The 27,205-nt window shown below is 44.8% G+C and overlaps 1 protein-coding gene across 3 annotated transcripts; it reads left to right on the top strand.

The window, feature by feature from the left end:
* Positions 1–26,262, top strand: zfyve26 (zinc finger, FYVE domain containing 26). 3 transcript variants are annotated; one of them, XM_061794689.1, is made up of 42 exons: positions 2–131; positions 1,319–1,601; positions 1,683–1,758; positions 2,474–2,560; positions 2,639–2,770; positions 3,643–3,982; positions 4,067–4,191; positions 4,919–5,083; positions 5,191–5,279; positions 6,069–6,217; positions 6,298–6,495; positions 7,291–7,818; positions 8,326–8,451; positions 8,689–8,816; positions 8,890–9,142; positions 9,452–9,715; positions 10,202–10,324; positions 10,399–10,572; positions 10,887–11,126; positions 11,191–11,296; positions 12,006–12,829; positions 13,496–13,698; positions 13,764–13,868; positions 13,970–14,092; positions 14,385–14,802; positions 15,078–15,179; positions 15,258–15,445; positions 15,734–15,870; positions 16,511–16,539; positions 16,681–16,817; positions 17,547–17,767; positions 19,084–19,231; positions 20,240–20,449; positions 20,686–20,880; positions 21,106–21,303; positions 21,808–21,888; positions 21,962–22,092; positions 22,645–22,780; positions 23,224–23,283; positions 23,645–23,827; positions 23,893–23,943; positions 24,524–26,262. In XM_061794689.1, the coding sequence occupies exons 2-42, from the start codon at positions 1,396–1,398 to the stop codon at positions 24,749–24,751; spliced, it is 7,617 nt and encodes a 2,538-aa protein (XP_061650673.1). In that variant the 5' UTR covers positions 2–131; positions 1,319–1,395; the 3' UTR covers positions 24,752–26,262. The 3 variants fall into 3 exon arrangements, 2 of the variants coding, with proteins under 2 accessions (XP_061650673.1, XP_061650672.1); XM_061794688.1 differs by having other exon boundaries at positions 2,636–2,770; XR_009791426.1 differs by lacking the exons at positions 23,893–23,943; positions 24,524–26,262 and having other exon boundaries at positions 1–131; positions 2,636–2,770; positions 23,183–23,283; positions 23,645–23,733.
* The last annotated feature ends 943 nt before the right edge of the window (positions 26,263–27,205 follow it).

Below are 27,205 nucleotides of genomic sequence, written 5' to 3'. Positions count from 1 at the left end.
CGCCTCTGACCAACCAGCTGGCTGCAACGCAGTCAGGTGATTGCCTCACGTGACCAGCCATTTACAGGCGACGAAAGCAGGAAAAAAACAGGGAAGCAACATTATTTGTTTAGAACTACACAAAGACATGAGTAAGTCATCTTATTAACGTTTTCCGCCTTCTAAGTGTGCTGTCAATGTTCTGCTTGAGTTAGCGCGAACTTTCACCGGTCGCCAGCGCCGATGCTAATGCTAATGCTAACTTGACGTATGGGCATCTGTCAGGGAAGCGCTGCTGCTGAAGCTCAACATTTTGACTTGAACAGTGGATTCGGTCACTGAACTTACATTTTAGTGGTTAGTTTAAGTACTTGTTTTACATCTAATTGTAGTGATCATTTGCAAGAACATCTTATGGTACGAACAAATAAAAAGCAACAGCATGAATGAGCAAGCAAGCCATATGTAATGCAGTCAAATCTGACGATAATCACTTTTTCTTTTTTTTTTTTTTACTTAATTATAAATGTAGTCTGTATTGTTTATATCAGGTTAAAAGTTACTTAAAAAAATCTCAAAAACGTTTTTTCCCTAAATAAAACTTCTTGACGAAAAAAAAGTACAAATTCTTTCCCAAATTTTTTTGTTTTTTAAGAAAAAATACTGCATTCTTTCTCATTGAAAAACTATGAAAAATAGGATTTTGTATCTTAAAGTATGACTATCTAAAAAAAAAAATATTAAGACTATTTAAAAATCTCAACAAAACACAAAGTTTTGGCTTGAAAAACATTTTATGGCAATACAATTGACTACACCCAAAATATACTTTCTGAAAAATTTAAATTACTTTTTAATCTAGAAAAAAAGACTACTTTTTTACTTAAAAAGATACATTATTCTTAAACTGCACTATAATTATTTCTTCCATGGCAACTGAATTAAATGTTCAAGCTGTGTAAATATTGCAGTGGTTTAAATCTCTCTTTAAATCAATTACAGTACATTAAGTACAGTTAAGTTGTATTTAACTTTTATGTGAGACACATTTTTATTTTCCTTTATTTAAGCGCAGTGTCAATGATCAAACTGTGCATAATGTTACATCGGCTAACAAAAACGAATCTGTCAACTCAATTTAGAATAAAATGAAAAATGTAAATAAATCATTTTCAGGGATAGAACTTAATTTTAATATTGGTCATTATGGTAGTATGTAGTGAGGTAAGTATTTTTTCAGGTGGTCCTTGTTTTTCATAGGTTTGGTGACCCCTGAGGAAGCCATCGTTTATCCAGTCAAATATTTTTTTAGTAAGTGAGTGTGTCATGTTTGTTGCAGGTCAAGAAGGCTCCAGTATCTTGCTCGGCCTGAGGGAAAGCTGACCTCTCGTAGCCCCCTCCCCTGCCCGATCCAAAATGGAGCCCGCGGCCGCGCACCCCTTCGGCCGCGAGGCCGAGGTGTCGCTGCGGGACCTCTTCGACAACTTCAAGCGGTGCCTGACGTGCGGCGAGTGGGAGCTGGCCGGCGCCTGCGTGCCGCAGCTGGTCACGTCCACGGGCGGCGTCTCGGAGAAAGTGCGGGAGATCATCAAGGCGGCCGTGCGCTATCCTTATCGTTTAAAGTGAGTCGGAGTGCTATGGTGTAATAATGTTTTCGTGTTGTCTTTGGGATATTAATTGAACAACATGACGTGTTCTTCTAGATGGGAGACTGTGGGCAGTCCTCACAAGCTGGCTTGGTTTTGGCTCCAGGTTTTGGAACAACGGACTGAAGAGCGGGTAACCTTTTTTTTTTGTCTTAAATATTTTTGGAATGGCCTTTAGTTAATCAGTTAGTTTATTTCACGCTTCCCTAATATTGTATGTTGTGGCTTCAACAATAAGCTAATCAATGACAATTGGGAAGTAATTATTGAAAAAGAGAGGATTTGTTTGAAACATGCTCAATTGGCCTGTGTGTTGACTGTAAAAAAAAGTTTTTTTCTTTAGGTTAAAGAAAATTGTGATTTTTTTATTTTTAAAAAAAAAAATTTTTTAATTAAAAAAAAAAATGTTTTTTTTTTTTTTTTTTTTTTAATCTGGAAAATGTACAATTATTTATCTTGAAATAGATATTTTATTTTGAAAAGTGACTTTTTTGTTTTTGATCTTTAAAAACAATTCTCTCTTTTTAATAAGAATGTTTTTGAAAAATTCTACAGTTTTTCCGTAAAAATTCGAGACTTGTATCCCCTGTATCTTCAAAAATACTGCTTTTTTTCATCAAATACCTGACTTTTTATTCGTTAAAAAAAATAAAAACATTCTAAAAATTGTTATTATTATTATTTTTTTTTATAAGTATGGCACTTTTTCAAACTTTTTTTCCGCTGGAAAAATCTGAGTTATTTTGGGGGAAGAAAACACTTTGGGGATGAGTATGGCAAAAACAAATCACTGAATTGAGGACTCAATTCATTGTGTATTCTGACTTTGATTTACTCCTCCACGGCAGGTCTCTCCCAGTGTCAGAAGCGAGCTAGAGTTTCTGCTCCTGCTGGAGCATCTGTGGTCCGAGGGTATCGAGGAGGTTCTTCTCAAGGTTACGCTCACACTTTGAAGGCCTTCCTATTCTCTTTGGATGTGTTGGCTTGTTCATCCTCTGACTACTTTTCAGCAGCAGGTGCATGAGGCATTCACGCAAAGCACAAAGGTTTCGACTTCAACGCGTGCGGCTGTGGAGCGTTGTCTGCGGATGTTACTGGAAAAGAAGAGGCCCCGACTCGCACAGTTGCTTGCACATTTCTTGCAGGTAATAGAATTGAAAAGACCCCCCCCCCAAAAATATCTTTCATCTTCACAAACACATGAAGGAAATAAAACTTTTATCTCAGAAACATACAACTATTGGAATCTAATTAGAACTTTTCCACATAACAGAAGGACTTACTATTTTTCATCTTGAAATAAATACTACATATTATTCCAAAAAACAACAAGAGTATCTTGTAATAATACAAAAATGTAGCTAGAATTTTTTTTCCCTCAAAAATATACATTATCTTGAAATATTACTTTATTTACATATTATTAATACTTTTTTTTTCTCATATTGGGATCAGTTGCTTAAAGACTGTGCCTAAAAAGTACTGCTTTATTTCTTGGAAAAACATGTTCTCTTGAAAAAAAAAAAACAATTCTAGATAATAGGACTTTTTAAAATCTTGAATCTTATCTTTAAAATATTCCCCTTTTGTTCTCTGAAACATATTATTTAAAAAAAGCTTGAAAGTCCCTGTAAAGTTAATTTATGCAACATGTGACCTACCACAGATTACAGTGTTGTTGTTTTTTTAAACAACCCTACCAAATTTGATTGATTTAAAAAAAAATAATAATAATCAAGTATACAAAAAGAGGCTTCAAAATCGGCCCAGTAGTAATAACTAATTGCACGGGGTTAACCACTGATGCCAACGAACGTGCTCCAGTTCTTGTATAGTGGGGGAGATGCCACCGGACACTGTTTTAGCCACACCCTAAAACTCAGGAAAACAAACATTAAAAAAAAAAAGTTATGCAATTTTTTACCTTTAAAAAAATAACAAATAAAATTACGGTAAAAATATGACATATATAATATAACGTTCTACCATTTGGCCTTTTTTTGCTCATTTTCTTTAGGTAAAGTCGAGCATGGATGACGCGTCCCTGCAACACGTCTTCATCGTCCACCTGCTGACCGAACTAGAGAAGCCTGAGATGAGTCCCGAGCGGCGAGACGAATGGGTGGAGGAGATCTACTCCGTGTTGGCTGTGATGCCAGGGAGTCACGGTGGAGGCGGCGGCCAGTTGGAGGCACTGTGCGAGGCGCTGTGGGCGTCCAGAGGCGGGCCCCTGAAAGAGGAGAGGGTGCTGGGCTCGTTGCTCCGGCCGCGCTGCGACAAGCTCGTCTCGGCGTATTGCTCGGCCGCGCTGAGGCTGCAGCGGGATCGTCTGCTGAGGAGCGCGCCCGACACGCGAGGTGCCGCCGAGCCGACGCGCCGCTCATCCTTCAGGAGTTTGTATTTTTTTTTTTGACTAACTGCGTGTTGTGTGTCACCTCTAGTGCATCTGCCCGAGGCGGAGAAGCTGGCCCTCAGTCTGTGTTGCCACGACGATCGTCCGTCCGCATGGAAGATAATCTACTTTGAGTGCCTCAGCAGTGGAAAGCACTTCCTGGAGCAGGTCTTGGTAGGTGACTGCTGGGGGGAGGAGGACATGTCCCAAACAAAAGAAGATGGCTGACCATGGCCAGAGTTTAATCGGGACTGATAGCAATAATGTATGTAAAGTATTGCACAGTGAACCCGAGCGTTTTTGGAGTCCGGCGTTCGCAAATTCGCAGTTCTTCGTTATTTGCTGAAATCTCTGCTGTTTGCCGTTTTTGTGTATTCACGCCAAAGCAATGAAAGGATTAGTTCAGCGCCATCTGGTGGAATCTTGGTGTTGTCGTTTAAGTCATTGACGGTGTTTTCTCGCCTTCGTTTGCGATATCCTGTTTCGTTGGCGGCCCTTGAATGCACCTTGTGCGCCATCAAAACCCCGATGATAATTATAGCCTCTTTAGTCTACTTTGCTGTTACAATTTACCTATGTTACCTAACATTTATTATTGTATGTTCATGCCAAAAGAGGACTTTAATACCGTTTGTGTAAAATGCTAGTGCGCGTATTTGTTTGCCCATGCGTACTGTCACGCTCGCGTGCAATTTAAGCTGGTATGCTAGCTAAATAGCAAATACAATTGGTGAGCCTCATGTTGAGGTGTTTTGTTTTGTGTGCTATTTTGCCCTAATTTACTGTGCCGTCTGCGTGTTAGAATTCAATTACACGTGTTCTCCAAAAAAAGCATTTAAAAAAAAAAAAAATTATATTTATTTATTTATTTTTATTTTTTTTGTCGTCACTGTTGATGTAGGTGACAGCGCTGGACCTGATCAAACACGAGGAGTTTTCTCAGCTGAGGGACATGTTGCACTCTGAGTTCCAGCCTCTGTGTCGCCTGCTGCTGCTGCTGGGATGGACGCAGTGTAGCAGTCTGAGCTCGGCTCAAACGCTGCTCGACATCCTCCATCACCAGCAGGTCGGAAACAAATACAGTTTGAGAAACAGCTTTCAGTGTGATTAATGCAAACTTAATTCACATTGTGTTAAATGAATATCTCTGACTGTGTTTTTTTTTTTTTCTAGGTGTCAGCCTGTGACTCAATCCTGCAGGACTTTGCCAACCTTTTGTCCTCCCAGCTTGAAATACTAGTGTGGTGTAAAAACAACAACCTGTAAGTATTTGTATATTTTTTTAATGTATTTTTTTTTTAATTCATTTTGTTTTATTGTATTTCCTATTGTATAGTCTCCATATTTTATTTAGTTTTATTTTGGTGTCCTTTTGCACATAATTTCTCACATATTTTCCTTGCTTTTTTTAAATACATTTTATTTATTGCCCGTTGCTTTTGTTTTTATTTACATATTTTATTCTTAGTTTTTTTTGTATTTTATTTAATTTCATTGTTTAACTATTTTATTTTATAATATTGTCTAGCCTGTCATGAATTTATGATGACTTTTAAAATGTTAGTTGTTTTTTTTTGTTATTAAACCTTTTTATTTTCTTCTTATTTTAATTTTTGATGGTATTTCTTTTGATCTCATTTTATTATGTTTGGGATTTTGCTTTGATTGCTTTCTTTATTTCATTTGGTTTATTTCAGTATTTTCTTTTGTCTGTTCTATTTTATGTCACTTGTAAGGTTATTTTGTTACGTTTTATTTCATTTAATCATTTTTCTTTTTCTATTATTTTATCATTAGCCTAATAGCGTAATTGCCTCGGTCATTTTTAACTTTCTGTTCAAATATCAGTAAAAGAAAATACCAATATGATTGCTAAAAGTAATTTCTTTCCTTATGTCGGTGTAGATTTTTAGTCATTCATGTGATGGTGCCAAATGTTGAATCGAGTTAGCTGGGCTCTTGTGAAAACGATGAAAAATGACTTGGGTGATGATGCAATTCGGCTAATTTTATGTGTTGAGCTTCCACTGTTGTGGTTTGTGTGGGTGCAGAAGTGTTTCCACGGAGGCGCTGCTGGGGCAGCTGCAGAGTCTGGACAGTCACTCGGCTCTCTACATCCTGCACTCCTTGACTCCGCTAGCTCGCTTTGAAGAGCGCCGCATTCTAGATCTGCTCCAGCAAACGGCAAATTCAACAGGAAGTCAGTGCGCCGCTTGTCTTGATCACCGCTGTCGCCTGCATTTTGTCTCCGTGACTCCGTTTCCACTTTTCTTCCTGCAGGCGACGCTGAGGCCGTCTTGAGTCCTGCGGCGCAGAAGAGCGTCGTTCTGTTCCGTGGTTTCTGCGCCATGAAGTACGCCATCTACGCTCTGTGCGTCAACGCGCACAAGAATTCAGGATGCGGCCAGTGTCAAGCCAAGAGACAAAGAGCGGCTTGGGAGGGGACGGACCCCAGCCTCGCCACCACTTCGCCATCAGGTTTGCGCCGTGAATAGTTGAATGCTTGCGGGCTTGCTGGCAACTGCTTGGGAAGTTGGCTGGTTGGTGAGGCTGTTGGTTAAGTAGTTTGGTGAGATCCAAACTGATGTTTGGTGAGATAGTTGGTTGATTAGTGGCTTAGTTGTTTGGTGATTTAGGTATTTGCCGGGCTGGTCGTTTAGCTGGTTGGTTAGTGCATTAGCTAGTTGTTTGGATAGTGGCTTAAGTATTTTGTTTTGTTAGGTATTTGCTTGATGCTTAGGTCGTTGGTCGGTTTGTTAGGTTGTTGGCTGGTTAGCTTGTTTATTTCTTAGTTGGTTAGTTAGTTTGTAAGTCAGTGAGTTATTTAGTGAGGGAGTTAATTAGTTTGTGTGTTAGTTGTTTGTTTGTTGTTAGTCAGTTGGATAGTTGGCCACTGTGTAGGTTAGTTCGTTGGTTAGTTTTTTCGCTAGTTAGTTGGTTAGTTTGTTGGATTGTTTATGGGTTAGTTTATTAGTTGGACATTAATTGATATATATCTTTTTTTATGTTCATTTATTGGTTAGATGGTTCTTTCATTCATTTGTCGGTTCATTGTTTTGATGGTGATTTTCACCGGTTGCAGTCTACATGCATTGGGGGCCAAGATTCAGTAGAAGGAGCTGTGGTAGTTGACATCCATTTTGTAATTCGCATTAACGAAACCTGCAGGACTGGAGAGGAACGCCCAGCTTATTATGAACGCAAATAGCACATTTCCTCCCATTGAGTGGAACGAGTATTAATAGCTTTAATGTGTCCTCGTTCCCCCTTCAGATTTCCAGTCGTCGTTTCAGCACTACCTGTCCGAGTGCCAACTGTACTTGGAGGCCGTGCCCGCCGTGTTCCGCCTGGAGCTGCTGGAGAACATCTTCTCGCTGCTCTTCCTCTCCAGCGCTGACTTTGCGCCACAAAGCCCCAAAGATGCGACCGTAACAAACCCAGCGTCCTCTTCGTCAGAGGCGATCCAGACTCAGACCGAGGAGGACCGCTCGAGTGCCCGCCCCTCTGACCTGGATCTGGCCCACCTGGTCCAGGGCTGCAGGGGCTTCCTGGTGGATGTTGTGGCCATGGAGGGTTTCCTGAAGCTGCTTAAAGAGGGCCTGGAGGGCATGTGCGTGGTGGGTCAGCAGGAGGGGCAGGAGACGGGCCGAGCGCTCCCCAGGGAGGCGGAGGTGGCGGAGAGCGTGGGCTGCTCCGTGGCCGCCGGGACCTTCGGCGCCCGCCTGCAGAGGTTGTCTAAACGCACCGCCGAGGCACAGTGGAGGCTGCAGATCATCACCAGCAATCAGGGCAGCGGAAGCGGTGAGATGCTACACTTTCAGCATTTTTGCTGTCTGCCATAATGATTCCCAACCAGCGTGCCGTGGCACATTAGTGTACCAAAGGAAATTATCCAATTTCATCTAATTGGTCTAACAAAGATTTATGTCCCGCATACAATCTATTTTTGTTCAACTATCAACGCCAGCGACATATTGTGGCGGGGAGAACAATTAGATGTGCTTCCACTCGATGGCAGCAGGTACATAATTGACCTGTCTATCCACTTTTTGTGGATAATCAAATCATCAGGGGTTCACTGTAATGCACAGTAATTGGTCCAAGGAAGTGGAACACACACATTCAGTGCATTTGTTTTCTAGATCAAGTCTTTTATTTTTAAAGTTTATGTTCTGATATGAGTTTGAAATGATATGAAACTGCTTCGGGACCATAATTTGTGATCACTCTCCGGGAGTGATGTATTACTGTAATGGCTTGATTACAAACATAAAGTTGCAGGTTCTGAAGGCTTTCTGTGGCCCACAGGCAGCGGCGGTGTCGGCATTTCCTCTTTGGCATGCCGCAAGAGCTCCAGTTGGCCGAGGAGCAAGAGAAATGGGAGACACGCTGCCATCGAGAAGCGAGATCTGGAAGTCCGCGCCAGTGCTTCAGGTGCCGTTTTCTTTTTAAAGCCAGTTCCAATAGGGTGACCATATTTTGGTTACTAGAGAAGAAGGACGTTGGCCAATCACAACCAAGCAGTGTAATGACTGACGTGTAGAATGCCCAGTGAGTGTGTGAAGAGTGACTAAATAGTCGAGTCCTGTCTTCCTGCACCGATTTAAGTGTGCCGTCATTGTCAGTCACATGATTTGTCTTCGATCTTGTTGCAAATTGCTTTGCTTTCAGAGGAGGGCGGAGATTTTGCAGATGCGGCGTCCGGTTCCCACAGCTGGCTGATCCCCGCCATGTTGTCTCCTCCAGAGTCTCTGCTCATTTCCTGCATCCGGCACGGAAACTTCATGGAGGCCCATCAGGTTACTATGGCGAGCACTATTGACGACATTTTTTCATTTATTTATTTTTAACCACTAAACAAATGTTCCACAGGTGTCTCTGGTGTTCGACTTGGAGGCGTCGGCCTCTTGCGGCGAGCTGGCCTTCATGGAGCGCTATGAGGAAGTCCTGGTGGAGCTGAGCCGGGTGGAACAGAAGATGGAGAGCCAGTCCATGTCGTCGTCCTCGTCCTCCTCCGAGGGCTTGGCCTCGGTCTCGGGCTCCTCGGCGGCCGGGGCGGGGCGCAGCCGGCTGGGCAGCAGCGGACGCTCCACCCTCCAGGCCATCGGAAGCGCCGCGGCCGCAGGTGGAACATTTACTTGTACCTAATGAGGTGGCCATTGTGTGGATACACTTAATCACGACACTAGAATTAGAACCTGAACCTTTGTGGTCTGTGCTCTCCAGCTCTTGTATTTACATGTGTACCAAATGTAGCTAGTGTGTAATTGGTAATTGGTTAAATCAGCATTATTATGTCATCTTAACGGCATTAAAACTTTAGACTTATTACCTTCGATGCGTTCTTCTTTCCAATTCAGATTGACCCTCACTCTTATTTGTATTATTTACTCAAGTATTTACTTTTATGTTTGGTATTGGCTTTCCCTGGCAGGTGTGGCGTTCTACTCCATCTCGGACATTGCCAATCGCCTCCTCAGCACGCCGGCCCACCCACTCACGTCCCTGCAGGAGGGCTACTGGACCAGCCGGTGCTCGTCGGAGCTGTCCGGCCTGGCGGGCGCGCTGCTGGAGGAGCTCAGCCCGCCCGCCATGGCCGCCTTCGACCTGGCGTGCTGCCACTGCCAGCTTTGGAAGACGTCCCGGCAGCTGCTGGACACGGCCGAACGTCGCCTCAGCAGCAGTCTGGAGGCCCGTGGTACGCAAGCCACTACGCTTTGGTAGAGCCGTCTAGAATTTTGAAAAAAAAAATAATAATAATAATCAGCCCTCAAAGCTTCTTTTACTTGGCAACATGAAATTTGGTAGGCATTTCTATCATGAGTAGCCCCACAAAAAAGTCTCAATAACCAATCTCTCAAAAAACCTTGAAAGTCTTCCATATTGGTTTGAAGGTTCAGTTTAAAAAAAAAAAAAAAGCCAGTTTATCTTCAGAACATAAAATTTGGTCGACATTTCTATCATAAGTAAACCCACAAAATTCTCAAGAAGCCATGCCCAAAAATGCACAGCATGAGTGTCATTTTGTTATGAGGGATCAATTTTGGTTTGTAGCGCCCTATATTGTATCATAATAATCATTTAAAAAAACAGCCCCTAAAGCTAGTTTCACTTAACACCATGAAGTTTGGCGGCGAAGTTGGTTGACTCGTCATCATCGTGATCGACATCTGCTTTACCCTAGGTGTGCGAGCTGACCCCAAGGTTCCCCGTCCGGAGAACATCTGTGGATTTCCTCAGGTTTTACAGCAGATCAGCAAGATTCTGAATCATCCCTTGACCTGTAAAAGCTCAGTCAAGATGTCGGGTGAGTCTAAGTTGTCCTAAGGCTACATCCTGCCCAAAATGGCTGCTGATAGTGACTGTCGCTTGTGTTTTTAGAGGGTGCCACGGGGGAGGAGCAGGCGCTGGCCACCCCGTTTGGCTGCTGCATCCAGGAAGTGCTGTTGTGCTGCCACCCGACGCTGAGTGAGGAGTGCATCTCCGCCCGACTTGTTCTGATGCAACGCTTAGAGAGCATCCTGGATGTCCTCAGCTCTGCCACCACTGTAGCGGGTCAGCACCGTAATCATGCTTACTCTTAATTAACCTTGGTGCATTTGCGAAAATCAGCAAATGATTGAGGCCCACCGAAAAGTGGTTTGTAATTGCCTATGTTGGTAGCATGACTAATTGTAATGGAGAGTTACTATAACACTAAATGTTATCATTTTGAAGTTTTTATTTTTATTTTATTTATTTTTATTTTTTTTTACACTAAGCAGCACAATTTCATTCAATGTGGGTACCATAGAATCTAATGGTAGATACTATGCAGCTCCTTGATTGGTCAACACACAATCGAAAAACAATTGTCTGTTTCTTTTTAGAGGGCATCGCGGCGTCCTCAAGCTCCCTCTTGGCGCTGCTGTCAGATCAGGCCAGCCTGAAGGCGTCTGAGGTGGACTCCCAACCGGCGCGCTCCGGCATGAAGCAGCTGCTCCGCTCCCTGGACCAGCTGTGCCCCTTCGAGCCCGACGGAGACCAGGCCAGACCCGACTTTGTGCGCACGTTTCTGCACTACGTCGACACGCTGGCTGGCGTGCTGGTGCGCAGCCTCGGATCAGAAGGTTTGCGGCCGATCGGGGACGAGCCGAGGAGGCGCTTTTGTTGCTTACTCCTTGTTTCTCTCAGACCAGACAAGTGAGGTGAAGCTGGGGAATCCGTTGCTGGTGTTGCATCAAGCCCCATCGCAGCTTCTCTCCTACATGCTGTTTGAGCGACAGGTGTCTCCTGACAGGTACGCTCGCTGTCAGCAAGCTTGTTGACATATTTTCTTAAAAACTTAATTTTTTCTAATATGTACTTTATATTATGCACGTTGGACAAATGAGCGTACTGCTCCAATTCTTGCCTTTGTTTCTACCCATCTTGATTTGCTTCACACACAGGTTTTAGCTTCAAATAATGACAAATTTAAAGTGCCCTGTGTTCATTACAGTAGTTTTTGTTTTCATTACATTTTTTGTTTGTTTTTATTTGTTTTTGAGCTTCAGAGAGGGCACGGCAAGCTCCACACACTCATGCAAAGTAACAAAACTTGTATGCTGAACGACAAAAAAAAAAATGCATGTTGATAGACACAAAAATGCATGTTAGTTTTGGCATAAACCGTGTATAAACATGTAGACAATATATGTTTATGTTTGCAATCATTTCTTATAGTTTTTAACATTTAAAAAATTTGACATTTATTTTAGTATACATTTACACTATTGTACATTTTTCCTCAGAACTGCTGCTACTTCATTTTAAAAAGGAATGTTTCCATGTTTTGTTTTTCAGGTTATATTCATATATTTATAATTATTTATGTACTATGTATGCTGTGCGGTTTTACTTTTACGAATGACTTTCATAGAATTCAACTATAATATCAGGTTTCATTGTCATTGTTGTGAAACGTCAGGCAAATAAATGAGATAATTAATAAACTGGCGTCGGTCTAGGCTGCTGTCGCTCCTGCGGGAGGCAGGGCTGGGCCTCAGCGTCCAGCAGCTGATCATCCAGCATTGCTGCAAGGTCTTGCTTGTGGGGACCTCGTTCCCAGACCAGGACCTGGACCAGGATCGAGATTCTTTTCAGGCTAGGAAAGTCGACAATGTGTTCGGCGTGTCCGCTTTGACTTCGTCGCTCCAACGGCACGCCGGGGAGCACGCGTCCACATTCGGCATTGCCGAGCTTCCGTCAGACTCCAGCTCCGGGTCCATCTCTTCGGAGGAGACCACCGGCTCCACCTCCTCTGCCAACCTCTCCGCCTCGCCGTCCACTTCCGCCCCGTCGTTTCTGCTCACACCATCGGCCTTGGCGTTCCTCAAGTCTCGCTCGCCCCTGACGGCGGCGCTAGTGTGTCTGAGCGCATCTAAAGGCGAGGGCGCCCGCGCTCAGCCCTCGAGCTGGTCGGGGTACTTCCGCAGTGGCCGCAAGGAGCCGCTGCTAGACGGCGAGCAGATTTCCCGTGAGGCTGACACCCTCCTCCGGGCCTTTCCCGTGCTCCGGGCGTACCTGGGCGCCATGGCTGAACCCGTGCTGGGCCCCTCCTTCTCTGACGACGAGGGGCTCGGCGCACGGGTGTGCGGAAAGCCCCTGGTCGGGCTCTTGTTGGCCGGGCCTCGGGAGGACGCTGCCCGGGGGGCCGCGGCCGACGCCTTCCAGCAGGCGCTGGCCTCCAAGGACGTGGACCGAGCGCTACGGCTGCTGGAGCTGTACGGGCCTGACAGCGGCCAGCCGGGAGAGCTGCGGGACCGCCTGCTTGCCTGGGCTGCCTTAGAGGGTGAGGACGCGCACACACACACACACACGCGCACTCGCACACACTGACATATACTGTACCTCCTGCTGTGACATTAACGATATCACCACAATATTTCTTTATGCCAAGCACAGTACCAAAAGCGCCAGACAGTACATTTGTGTTCAGTTTTGCGCAGTATGGTGTTTTTAAAGGTTTGTACCAAAAGTGGTACCTTGACTTATAAGCGATTGATGCGAGCAAACATTCGAGCGCTACATGGTGGCAGCGAACTTCACAACAAGCTGCAGATGGTGAACAATTATTCAAAAAAGAGGGCCATGTGCTTGCTTCGAGCAGTTTATTACCACTCCTGGTTAAAGTTTAAACTAAACATAAAACAAAGAGAATTACATGTTGTGTGTTTTACCAAACCTCATTATTTTGCCAGACGAAAATCCGCTAGCTTAATGCTAACGGACACTGGGTAACGTTTTTTTTTTTTTTTTGGACTGTAGATTACAACCACACATTGTTGTCACAACCTGAAACAAACACATCATCTAATGTATTTTATAAGTAGTCGGTCAATTGAAAGGCGACATCACCACTTCAACCAAAAGATGTTTTCACATTTGTTTTTCTGTTTTCTCATTGTTTTCTATTGAAAATAGATGTTTGGTAACATGCATCCGTTTATCCTTGTAGGCGACGAGGAAGGCGTCGGCCACTTGTTCCGGGTGCAGGACGCCAATCTGCGCGCCCGCGTGGCCCTACGGGCCATGGAGCGCTGGCCCCTCTCGGCCTGCACGGAGCTTCTGGACTTCTGCCTGGATGACGGCAACGACACGAAGGCCTCGCTCAGAGCCGACCTATTGCGGAAGAAGAAAGAGCTGGACATCTACGCCCGCGTAATGGAGTACAAACTGGCCTTCAGACCGAAATTTGATTCATAACTTTTTTTCTCTGGTGACAGATGTTAGCCTTACAGCCGCCATTGCCTTGGGTTACCTGGCAGGAGCTGAGGGCCGAGTCAAAGGTCAGCTCCGAGTACATGCTTGCCCAGATGCTGGAGGCCAAGGTGTGTGCCGCTCACCTTTGATAAACATTTTTAAAAAAATATTAAAAAAAATAATATTCGCTAGTCGCTATGTTTTTTTTTTGTTTGTTTTTTTTTTCCAGGAGTTTTCACTGTGCGCCCACTGGGCCGAGTTTTATCCCGTGGGCGAGCAGTCGAGACTGCAGCTGCAGACGGAGCATCTGCTGTATCTGCTGGACAAGGAACGGACCGACGAAGCCTTCCAGGTACTGGCTGTGTGGTCGGAGGGGACAGAAAAAGACAAATGAATGAGGGAACAACCCAACAGGTTCTAAGACTTGGGGACAGACACAAAGAACAGAGAGAAACAACCGCAATAGTGAAGGACAACAAAAACATTTGCGAATATGTGGGTTCGGAGGGGACTGATGGAGAGAAAAGAAATAATTAACAAGAGCAATAGCAAAAGTCAATAAATTCCACCACAGCCACCTACTGGGACTTGGCTTGAGAAGGAAAAAAACAAGTTCTGATGATGTTCTCTTGTATCCCGGTTAGCTTCTTGAGGGTCTGGCGTGCGGCCTGGACGTGTGCGAGCGCGCTCTGGACCGCCGGCCCGGCTCGGCCGCCTGCCACTTCCTGGCCGACTACGTGACGCAGCACTTCCAGAGGCAGGTGACCCCGGCGCGCCGACGCCACATCCACGCCCTCAACCTGGGCTCCAAGGTGTTGCTGGCTCTGCCGCCGGCCGCCCACCGGGACTACTTCCCCCTGCTGTCAGAGCCGCTTCTCATGCTGGAGCAGATGCTGATGAACCTGAAGGTGGACTGGGCCGACGCAACCGTACGCACCCTGAGGAGCCTGCTGGTCGGCAAGGAGGCGGGCTTCGGGCCGGACGCCGTCGACGGGCTCCTGGCCGAGTACGCCCGCAAGGCCTTGGACTTCACATGCGCGCCCCGAGAGAGGTCAAGATCCGGTCAGTGATGTTTCTGACGAAAGTTGTAGAAACTGGAAGTCAGCCATTTTGGCTCCCTCAAGAATTGCTTTAAAAACTCAGCAGTTTGACTTAGCACCATGAAGTTGGGGAGTTAAGCCTATCATCAGTAGAAGCCCAAAAACGTCTGTGTCCAGATAGACACAGGCAGTATCCCATTTATGGCTCGGTAGCGCCCTTTAGAATAAAAAATAAATAAAAAAGAAAAAATCAGCCCCCAAAGTCCGTTTTACGACAGTGTCGTGTTGTTCTTCCAGACTCTGTCATCAGCCTGCAGGACGCCTTGATGCAGTGTCCCGCTCAGGAGAGCTGCACCGTATCGTCGGGTCATCTCGACTCTCCGACCCCCTCCTCCGCGAGTGAGTCTGCGTTTCCTGTCTGACTTCGATCACGTGACACACTCCGTGACTGGCCGTGATTGCCGTCTTCCCCGATAGGCAGCACGCCCACGCACACGTCCTCGACAAACAGCGGCGACAGAGAGCGGGACCGAGGCTCGGCGGGGAAGAAGAGGTCCTCGCCCGCCAAATTTCAACCGCCGGAACAGCCCCCAGACCGCAAAGACTGGGTGCCCGACACCCAGCAGCACGTGTGCATGGTGTGCCGGCGCGAGAGGTTTACCATGGTGAGTGATGGGCACAGCGAGCCTCTTTGCACTGCCACGCATCCGCTTCAGGGTTAACGCACCCCCTCTCACAAAGCCAAATATTCAGATTTCTCTTCACTGTCTTTGCCAATCCAACATTTTTATTTTGTGGAGCACAAAGTAAAATCAATGTGTAATGATTACACTTTGAATCTCACGGAGCCCGAGGAGGGCACTCATGCACCCCCTGGAGTGCACACATCGTTTTGGTGAACAATAAACTGTGAATAACAGTGGCGATAATAAACAAAGCGTCTCTGTCCTCAGTTCAACCGGAGGCATCACTGTCGCCGTTGCGGCCGCCTGGTGTGTCAAGCTTGCTCGGAACGCAAGATGGCCGTGGAGGGCTGTGCCGGTGAGGACGTCAGAGTGTGTGACCAGTGTTACGGCTACTTTCACCCAGAGTGAGTATAAGAAGATGACATCACATCAGTCATCTAGAGTTTTACAACTTTAATAGTACGGCATATACAGTTAACAGAATTACACACAGCCTTGGTGGAGGTGCTAAGTGGACTCCTCGTTATATATGATCAAGATGATATTTCTAAAACGCCAAGTCTTACGGTGGCCTAAGACTTTTTTTCACCATACTGTAAAGTTATTTTAAAAATGTAACGCAGTTCTCTACATCTGTTTGAATACATGACTACATTAAAAGATAAAGAAATACAAAAATAATATACATAAAAATACATAATGCAATTTTAAATTTCTGCATTTCATGAAAGGCGTACTAGAACATCTCTGAACTTTATTGGGGGTTAATCTGAGGCACTTGAAGTGGTGGCACATGTGTGCTGACTGCCATTTAAAATGAGTTTAAGAGGGTGTACACACTTGTGCAACCACATTGAGTTCATGGTGGCAAAATATGTTAAATTATTATTTTCGGTGTAATTTGAAATAGTATAAATATAGTTTGAATATGTTCAAATGAAATTGAGTCTGTGAATTCAATGAAATTAGTTTCATACAAAAATCAAAATCAAAACCTTCCAATATATAATTATAAATATATATTTAAATTTTGTTCCCCTGCAGTTGTGATGAGGAGCTGGAAACTAGCGAAGGTAAATAAAGACAATTGCCTTTGCCTTGTTTGTGTTATCTTCAAAGGCTCATTCAGTTGTTATATAGTTGCATGGAATGTGCAAAATGCAGCTTTGGGCACACCGACAAGTTTTCAGCTGAATTGTTTTCCTTCCGTCCAGCGACAGAGAGCCCCGCCGCGACGGAAGACGCCCTCGACGGCATGTTCCACCTGCCTGAGATTGCCCCCAGGCAGATCAGGCTCTCCACGGATCCCGTGGAAAACCAGCAGTTGCGTAACGAGTTCTACTACGAGCAGGTTGTATCAAATCACAATAATAGACCCTTTTCCTAATATTTGTAAAAAATAGGCACCAGGGAAATTCGGGTGGCAGTGGCACGCGAGTGACTACTGTTGACATGAACTGAAAACGATGACAAAAAATTGTCATCTTTCTGTCCATTAAATCCAAAGTCAGTTAAATTGGGGTCCGTTAAATCGAGGTTCCACTGTACTGTGCCCCCTTTCACATCAGCCATCTAGAGTTTTACAACTTTAATAATATGACATATACAGTTAACAGAATTATACACAGCCTTGGTGGAGGTGCTAAGTGGACTCCTCGTTATATATGATCACCGCCAGATTGACCCCAAAAGTTTTAGGAATTTTTCGATTTCCTTAAAAAAGAAAACATTTTTTAAAAGTTAATCCAGTAAATTGCAGCCGCCGTTCCGTCTCCCTTTCAGTCAATTTCAAACAAGTACATTTTCAAATATTGTACTCAAGTAAGAGTACTGTCACTTTAGAATATTATGACTCAAGTAAAAGTAAAAAAGTAGTCATCCAAATATTTACTTGAGTAAGAAAAGTACTCAAGTATCCTATTAGGCTAATGTAATGAAATCCTCAAATGCATATTACGTTAGATACAACTTTATTGTGATTACTGTGAAATGTTGATTAGCAAATGCAAATAAGCAGTAAACATGGTGCAAATGTAACTAACGTGTGTTCGCTCAACTAACTGGGAGTTTATTTACCAAGGCACCCAGTGCCCACCTGTGCGTGGCCATCTTGTCCCTCCACGGCGACCAAACGGCGTGCGGCCACCAGCTCATTGGCCACTGCCGCTCGCTCTCCCGCAAGCTGACCAACCCGGAGGTGGACGCCGGCCTGCTCACGGACATCATGCGCCGGCTGCTCTTTAGCGCCAAACTCATGTTCGTCAAGGTGGGACGCAACCAGGACCTCGCCTTGTGCGACAGGTGATGCCTTCAAACGCGATCGCTTCCTGTCGGGATGTCGAGCGGGTTTTAACCAAAAACGAACATTACACGTGTCAATGCCAGAGGTGGGAAGAGGACTCACACTCTGTACTTAAGTAGAACTACAGATACATATTTTCAAAAATATGTCTGGTAAAAGTAGAAGTACTGATTCAATTCCTCTCTGAAATGTACTGAAGTACAAAAGTAAACATTTTTAACTTTAAAATTATATTGTTGCAGTTGTGCGAAAACCCCTAAAGTCCAAATATGGTCATAGCATATTTTTTCAAACATCGATACTATTGATCTATCCCCACGTCATCCCTTTTTTTTTTTTTTTTTTTTTTACACATTATTAACCAATTTAACGTGTTGAAAATAGCTTGAGAACAAATCTATTTACTCTCTTGGGCAGCTGTCTGAGAATTGTTGTCAAATGCCAACGAAAAAAAAATCGTCTGTACTTAAAATAGTTTCACTTTTTTTATTAACTTGCATATAGCGCTTGGACAGAGAAGAAAAAAAGTACTTAGCAATGAATGCATGAAACCACCGCATCTCGAACGCCATCGTACAAACAAACACACGGCATTTAAGGACAAACCAGTGGATTTTATTTATTTATTTATTTATATTTTTTTTCCCCCCCTCAAAATCGTCCTGCTGTATTTAACGTTTAAGTACCTTTGCATTTAATCTTTAAGAACTGTTTGGTATTTAAATATTTTTTAGGTGCAATTGTTATGCATTTAGGAATTGTTATTTTCCTGTATAGCACGATGTGTGCTGTTTTTTATTTTTTATTTTTATTTTTATTTTTTTGCTCTTGCTTTTGTTTTTTACTTTTCAAGTAGTGCATTAAATAAAAGAAAATACAATTCAGTTGAATTCAACCTTTAAGTACAATATATTTGATTTTGAAGAACGGTTTGTTTTAAACATTTATTTAGGTGCCATTTTTACATAATGTTGCAATGGCTTACAATAATATCAAATCTAGTTTTTAGTAACTAAACCTCTACCTTGTTTTTGATGTCCACTTGGGCCTGCTACGCAACTGTGTTTTATAGTCTACTATTATGGTGGTACTTTGGTGGAGCCAAGTGTTTTTTTGTTTTTTTTGTTGTTTTTGTTTGTTTTTTTGGAAGTGGTACTTGATGTAAAAAGTTCGAGAACCACTTTGGTAAGGGGGGGGGGGGGAACTGGCAACTGCATGTTCAACTTTGTTGTTGATTGTATGGGTGACAAACACTCAAGCCTTGGCAGAGGTCGATGTTCTTAGTCGTCTCGCCTGTTTGTTGGTCATTCCGCAGCTACATCAGCAAAGTGGACGTGCTGAAGATCCTTGTGGCGGCCAATTACAAACACATCCCCTCCCTGGACGACATCCTCGAGACGATAGCGGTCACGCGGCTCCGAAACCAGCTCTTGGAAGCGGAGTATTACCAGCTGGCGGTGGAGGTGAAGAGACGCACCACATCCAGATAAGAATGTGGAAAAAAATATTGTCAACGCAGTGGTACCTTGACTTTAATTCGCTTCGAGACCGTGCTTGTAACTCACATCACTCGTATCTCAAATCAATAAAAAAAAAACACCAAAACATTTTCGTAATGTGGTTTTAAGAAATATAGCACTCTACAGTACTGTTTTGTACTGTATAAAAGCATACAATAATAGAATAGAATGTAAAGAAATAGTCTTCACTTAATTGCGACATTTTTTTTTTCACTTTTACTCAACTAAATCAGTTTTTTTTTTTAACCTTTTTCGCCAAGCTTTCCTCCTTTTCAGCAGCTTCTCCATCTTTTGTTGGACTGAGGACCGCAGCATCGAAATTATTTATCACACTTAGTTGTCGGAATAGCCTCTATCGAGTCCATCCATCCATCCATTTTCTGAGCCGCTTCTCCTCACTAGGGTCGCGGGTGTGCTGGAGCCTATCCCAGCTGTCATCGGGCAGGAGGCGGGGTACACCCTGAACTGGTTGCCAGCCAATCGCAGGGCACATAGGAACAAACAACCATTCGCACTCACAGTCATGCCTACGGGCAATTTAGAGTCTCCAATTCATGCATGTTTTTGGGATGTGGGAGGAAACCGGAGTGCCCGGAGAAAACCCACGCAGGCACGGGGAGAACATGCAAACTCCACACAGGCGGGCCCGGGGATTGAACCCGGTCCTCAGAACTGTGAGGCTGACGCTCTAACCAGTCGGCCACCGTGCCGTCTATCGAGTCCTTCTGCTTCAATATAGTACATATCATAGAAGGACTGCGCTCGTACTGCTTCGCCAAGTCGACTATACGCACGCCTCGCTCATCTTTCTCTGATTTCAAGCTTTAGAGTCCCTGTAAAGTGAGATTAAATGTTTTTTAAATTCGACCAAGCGACGGCTCATATCTCGAAAATCTCGTACGCTGGGGCATGTGTAAGTCATTGTATTTGTATTGTGGGATGTTGTGGAAGGTGTCCACCAAAGGCAGCCTGGACCCCGGCGCCGTGTGGCAAGCGTGGGCCATGGCCTCGTTGAAGGCCGGCAGTCTGACGGTGGCGCGGGAGAAGTTTGCACGCTGCCTGAAGGCCCCCGTGGACCGCAACCAGATGAACATGGGCCCCACGCTGCTGCAGGAGATTGTCAAGCACCTGGAGACCACCATCAGACCCGCCACGGCCACGGTACATGCATCTCTTCATTTATTTTGAGACTCACAACCAGGCCGGATGACACCAACTGATGAGACTTGATTATCTGAGTTATCTTGATTCATTGGCCAATGAGGCAGTTGTAGTTCAGCTCTATAAAATCTGCCTAGCAACAAACTTCCATGCTGTCATACGACTTGGCTAATTGGTTGTTAGGCAGGTTTTTAATTTTGAACGTCCATTGTGACTGCGGACGTGTTTCCTTGCAGTCTTTGAGCGAGGACATCTTGGCGTCGCTGCAGGAACTGGAAGAGGCCCTCAGCGAGAGGTCGGAGTACCCGAGGGGCGTCCCCCACGAGGAGTGCCTCTACTACCTGAATGCCTACGGAACTCACCTGGCGCTGGTCAGCTTCCACATGCGCCACGACGCCATGGCGGAGGCGCTCTCGTACCTCCTCAACAAGGTCGGCCTCCATTTTGTTGCAACCCTGGCACAAAACCTTGACTTAAAACCCTAACCTTGGCTTCAACCCAAATTTGAAACACGAACCCAGTCTTCGATCCCTGATCTGAAACTACAACCTTTGCTTGAAACCCTAACCCAGTCTCGAAACCTTCATTTAGTGCCCCGTCTCGACATTTGTGGGCCGGATTCATCGTATTCACTCGTTCCCTTGCTTTCCCCCCAGGATGCCCCGGAGGAGGTGTTCTTGGAGGGCGTGCTGCAGCCAGCCCTGCAGCGAGGGCGTCTGGGGATGCTCCAGGACGTCCTGGAGAAGCTGGACCCGGGCCTGGAGGCGTGCAGCCGCCACCTGATCGCCTCCTGCCAGTGGCTGCAGCGGCGCGGCTACTTCCACACCCTCTACCAGATGCAGCAATTCATGATGGTGCCCCCTTCATTTTCATGTGTTTCTAATTAGCATCAGCATGTAGGGCCTGATTTAGTAACAGATTGCGCGTGCCGTTGTGTTGGCAACAGGCGTAAAAGGGATGGGGACCGTTTTTAAAAGACGCTTTTGCGCTTTAGGTTGAAGTTCAGAAGTTCCAAAATTGCACTGCCGAATCGACGATATGGCTCGATGATGTTTGTTTCTGGCATTTCAAAAATGTTAACGATGAACTACTGACGCCGTGATCGTCGCGCTCTACAAGAACAAGGGCGACCGCAGCAAATGCGACAACTATCACGAGATATCACTGCTCAGCATTGTCGCAAAGGCCTTCACCTTAAACGCTAACCTTGATTTGAAAGCTTCACTTGAAACCTAACCCAGGTTTGAAACCCAGATTCAAAACTGTAAACCTTGTTTGAAACCTTCACTTGAAGCCCTAGCCTGCAACTGTTTAGAGGTCTCTTGAGATAACGGAAAATGTAACGTTTCCACCGACAGGATCACGTACGTGCGGCCATGACCTGCATCCGCTTCTTCACTCACGGAGCCACTTCGTACCAACAGCTGGGCGACCAACAGGTACCCACACGCAGAAGCAAACGCCCCCAAAAAAAGTGAAACAAATCTGAAAAGTCGCATATTTTCGTGTCAGCGCTGGTTGGTCCGGGCCAAAGAGCACCTGAGGACGTACCTGCAGGAGCAACAGTGTCGCGGGGGGGTGAGGAGGAAGTCGTCCCAAGGGGGCTCCTTCAGGAAGATGATGTCGTCAAGCGACGTCTCCAGGTCCGTTTGAATGCCAGCCGAGGATTGCCGTCGAAAAGGTTTCAAAATCAGGGGTGCACATAAGTGGTGACAGCCCTTGCAAATAAATGGCTTGCGTATTATTTAATTTACAAAAAATAAAAATAAAAAAATGCAGCGTGCACACGCAGCGAAGACTCTCTGTAACTTCCACTAACAACCCAGGTTAAACTTCATGTCTGTGGTTGAAGATGAATACTCAAACACTGTTTAGAAAGCAGCCATTAGGTTATGTTTGACCCTACATCGCTCATTATTTTTAAAGCGCTTGTCCTGTCGCTTGACTCCTTTAGGATTAATATGTTTCCCAGTCTTCAGTGAAACAAAGCATCAATCAAACTATTTGTAAGCGCTTTTAATACAAAAAAAAAATAAATGCAACACAAAGCGCTGGCATAACGGATCAGTTCCCCCAAAATGTGTGACTAGGGGAATTAACGAGTAGCGCACCGCAAATAGGTGGGGGAACGCTGTACTACTTTCCTAATAGAAAGGAATTTGGCGCCATCTTCCTTTTTTTTTTTTTTTCTTCAGGCACATGAACACCATCGAGCTGCAGCTGGAGGTGACCCGCTTCCTGCACCGTCGCGAGCCGCCGCCTGCCGCCGGGTCTGGACCGCCTCCCACCTTGTTCGGAGGGAGCCCCATGAAGGTGGAGGTGGCCTGCAAGGTGAGCTGCTATTATGTTGCCTTGGGCTCGGCGATATGGCCTTAAAAGAGAGAGAGAGAGAGAGAGAGAGAAAAAAAAATCAGTTGTCTAATTTTGACTGATTTTCCCCTTTTGGGATTTGCTTTATTTCTCCTGATACCCAAACAACCTCTAAGAGGTGAGTTAAAGGCACGTATCTAAGACACGTCCTACACTACGCGCAGTTAATTTTCTGGAGGGAAACCTCAGTTTTTAGCTGGACAGACTCACTTTGGCTTCTTGGTGCCTTGAAGAAAGGGGGGAAGGAGCTTTACTTAGTCAGGTAACAGCCTTGTGACCAGTGCTTTGTCACATCTATCGGCAATTACAAAACTTTTTGGGTCGACGTCAATTACTGGCGAATTTTTTTGATTGATTTCACAGTGTCTGCTCTCCGTGACGAACTGCCGTTCGTGCGTTCGCAGGTGATGCTCGGGGGTAAAAACATCGAGGAAGGGTTCGGCATCGCGTACCGAGTCATACAGGTGAGCTGTCTTGTTGTTGTCTTTTTAGCGCCACACGATGTTCATCATTCAGAGCTGACTAAACAGTTTAGTGGCCGTTCTTCTCTTGGTGGAAGAAGTAAACTGCTATGTTAGCTTCTAGCGCTAGCCGCTAACTAGATGCGTACCACCATTTTTTTTTTTTTGTGAAGACAGGACTTTAATTTTTATCTCCTGTGACATGCTCCTCTTCACTTGAGCGGAGGCGTATCTGAAGCTCGCTTTATGGATATAATCAATTTGGGCTCGCAAAACAAAGCGAAAAACAAAACAAACTTAACAATCTCGTAAATTGGGGCAATCGTCAGTTAAGGTACCACCATAATGTGTTGTTTTTGCGCAGGACTTCCAGCTGGAGGCGCAAGCTGTGTACGTCCGCGCCGGACAGCGTCTGGTCCGCCACAGGAAGTTCGGTGCGGCGCGCCAGCTGCTCAAATGCGTCAGCGAGTCGGGCACGGCCACCAAGAGCGATGGCGACGCATTGGTCCTTAGCTGCGTGGAGGCGGCGGATAAAGGAGCCGGCGACGTAAGACACAGATTAGGATGATGGTGGGAAAGATTACGTTGATGTTTTCTGTGCTTGCTTGTCAGGCCAAAGAGGTGGAAAGTCTCATTCTGGAGACCAAGAGCACAGAAATCAGGGTAAGGCTTTGTCCTCCATTTTGATTGCACAGATGTTTGAGGGGGATAGGAACCCAACTTTATCACGAATAGTGTAAAACCGTGGGTAATTGACGCCCACCTCATAATGTTTATAATTCCTATATTAATAGTTTATTCCATAAATATACCAAAACAATTTAACACCATTTCAAACTCATCTTATAACCTTTCCATAAAAAATGGTTTACATATGATTTGATTAAAAAAATAAAAAAATGCACCTGATGTGGCCGTGGAGACTCTCCATAACAACCCAGGCTAAACCTAGTTCCTGCCCGAAAGACAAAGCTTGTCTCTCAGTCGCGATGTATTACTTCAACATATTTCTTTGAGACCAATTCCTATATAAACAGGGCTTTGGTGCCATCTTGTAGCATCTAAGAGCATTATACAGCAGTGAGAGTACAGAAAATGCGAATAGATGAGTTTTTGGCTCGAATATTTTTGAGGGAATTTCGCCTTACCTGGCTGGCATGCGCTCGACAGGCTGTCGAAACATTTTCTTGTACTCAAACAGTGGAGAAAAAAAAAAAAAAAAAGTAACTGTCATCCTCGTCAGATCAAAGCCTACCTGCTGTGCAACAAGCTGCGTCCAGCCTACTTGCTGGCCATCAAAATGGAGGCGAGCAGGGCCGGCCCGCTGGTTCAGAAGGTCCTGCAGGCGGCTGAGGGGGCTCAGGACTCGGTGATGCAAAACATCTGCCGCCAGTGGCTGCAGGAACACCAACACCAAGGCAACGGCAAGCAGCGAGCGGGAGCGGGACGACCCAACAACCAGGCCAGGTAATTGAAAATGTCGAGCACGGACACCTGATTGAAGAGTACCGACTGTATTAACTGTCAATAATCATTTGAAACCTAGCTATGTGACCGCTGTTATACAACAACACTGCCTTCCGCGGTGCACTCGAGTCACTCCTGTGACACAGAATCGATCTCTACCTCAACTAAAAGGGGAAAAAAAAAATTACATTTCAACTTGCCTTAAAGACCTCTTGATTGTGGACACAAGTATTGGGACATCCTCCAACATGTCTGCGTTTTTGTTCCAAAAAGTCACTCGGTAGCAGCCCCAGAGAGTTTAAAAAAAAATTAATCAGCACCCAAGACCAGTTTCAACGATCGATATGAAATTGGGTGGACATGTAGCGAGGATAAGCGCCACAGAAAATGGATGGATGGATGTTCTTTATCTTAACAGGACACAGGAAAAAGTGTCACCAACCCATGTCCGGAATTGAACAGGAAGTTGACCATTCGTGGTCTGAAGCGGCCATTTAGGGCCTCTCGTACTTTGACGGGCTCCCAACTCGAGAATTCGCCCGAGCGAGCCCCAATCAGAAGCAAGTAACCTAGATAGATGGGTGACGATAAATTGCTATGGCGTCCAATGTAGGTGAAGCACGGCGGCAACATTTGAGGATCGCTCTGTAGCGTGCCCTGGAAAGTGAGAATAAATTAGCTCCTGACAACACATTGTGCGGGCCTGTCAAACCGAACGGGACATATGAAAAAATCTAAGACCCATACCCCAAATTGAAGGTGGCCATTTTTATTCGAAGCGGCCATTTCGGGCGAAGTCCAGGGCTTTCTTGTACTTCAGCAAATTGCCGACTCAGGGATTTGCCCCAATAAGAAGCAGGTGGCCGATACGAAATTGCCAGGCTTTATTTTTTTTTAGCTACGCCAACTAATGTGGGCGGAGCCTGGTGTTGCCGATCATTTCTCGGACTCGCTACGAAAAGGGGGTGTTTGCAGGTTTAATGAACTAATTAAGATGCGTGTCCCATTACTTTTGTCCATATTCCGATGAAGAGTTTGAAAGTGTTTTTGGGATGTAGAAGGGACTGATGCTGTGGATCAACTTCACTCCTCAATAATGAGGAAATCATGTCCGATTTGTCTCCCGGTGCTTTTTATGTCTCTCATGTTGTGATCGTATTTAATGTTTCCCTTGCTGATACTCACTTTTAAAATGAACCTTTTTACGACAACTGACTAAACAATAATTTCACTTTAAAAGGGATTTCCCCCCCCCCCCCTTGTTGCTGCCTTTTACTCACGTTCGATGTCAAGAAAAAACACTTTTGAAATGCATCCCTGAGACATACTTGCACTCTCATCTGCTCACTGCCGCACTTTATACGCTTGAGAAAAATCATAAATCCTCTGTGAATACACTTTGAACAAATGGCTGGTAAAATGATTGCTTTGATGATGATGCAAGCTTGTGATTTTTTTTCTAATGTTTTATGATTTGCTTGATAATTAAGATGAATAATAAAAAATAAAAAATGATGATGTCGAACACATTTCTCTTTGAACGCCACTGTAAACATCAGCTTTACAGATGCCATTTCTGCAGCGCAGGCTGTGTGTGGGTGTGTGTGTGTGTGTGTTGCGGTAAATGGTCTCATTCACACTAAAGGTCATTACAGCCACCTATTGGGCCTATTTAGGGGAAGCATTTATTTACGCTTCCAGAATTAATTATGGCTGTTTTAATGTCATTAAAAAAAAAATTGATTTGGCACTTGCAGATTCACCTATTCACAGGTTTTGTTTTCAAAAAGCATTTTTTTTTCTATTTTGGGGGGGAGCAACCCCCACTTTTCATGGAAAACATGAAATTTGCAGTATAGTCTCGCTTCAAGAATTTGGGGGGTTTTAAAAAAAATTTTAAAATCCCTTTTTTTTTTTTTTTCAATGCAATTATAGTGGCCGTCAATGATGGTTTTTACACCACATTATCTCAGTTCTTTAATTTAAAATGTTTCCAACTGAGTTGTACTTGTTATAGGTCACATTAATGGTGGAAAATGTTTTGAAATGATTTATCATTGGTCTCCTTTTTTTAATATCACTAAAACATGTTTGAAAATGGGCGGCACGGTGGCCGACTGGTTAGAGCGTCAGCCTCACAGTTCTGAGGTGCGGGGTTCAATCCCCGTCCCCGCCTGTGTGGAGTTTGCATGTTCTCCCAATTTAGAGTTCTCCCCGTGCCTGCGTGGGTTTTCTCCGGGCACTCCGGTTTCCTCCCACATCCCAAAAACATGCATTAATTGGAGACTCTAAATTGCCCGTAGGCATGACTGTGAGTGCGAATGGTTGTTAGTTTCTATGTGCCCTGCGATTGGCTGGCAACCAGTTCAGGGTGTACCCCGCCTCCTGCCCGATGACAGCTGGGATAGGCTCCAGCACGCCCGCGACCCTAGTGAGGAGAAGCGGCTCAGAAAATGGA

Source organism: Phyllopteryx taeniolatus, chromosome 13 (assembly GCF_024500385.1).
Source record: "Phyllopteryx taeniolatus isolate TA_2022b chromosome 13, UOR_Ptae_1.2, whole genome shotgun sequence".
NCBI classification, from domain to species: domain Eukaryota; kingdom Metazoa; phylum Chordata; class Actinopteri; order Syngnathiformes; family Syngnathidae; genus Phyllopteryx; species Phyllopteryx taeniolatus.
This window is presented reverse-complemented; position numbering and strand designations above follow the sequence as displayed.

Excerpts from the sequence above, each read along its gene's own strand:
- zfyve26 (XM_061794688.1), top strand. The coding sequence starts at position 1,396 with ATGGAGCCCGCGGCCGCGCACCCCTTCGGCCGCGAGGCCGAGGTGTCG. Across the intron at positions 5,084-5,190 it reads ACATCCTCCATCACCAGCAG|GTGTCAGCCTGTGACTCAAT; the intron begins GTCGGAAACAAA and ends TTTTTTTTCTAG. Across the intron at positions 23,284-23,644 it reads TCGCGTACCGAGTCATACAG|GACTTCCAGCTGGAGGCGCA; the intron begins GTGAGCTGTCTT and ends GTTTTTGCGCAG.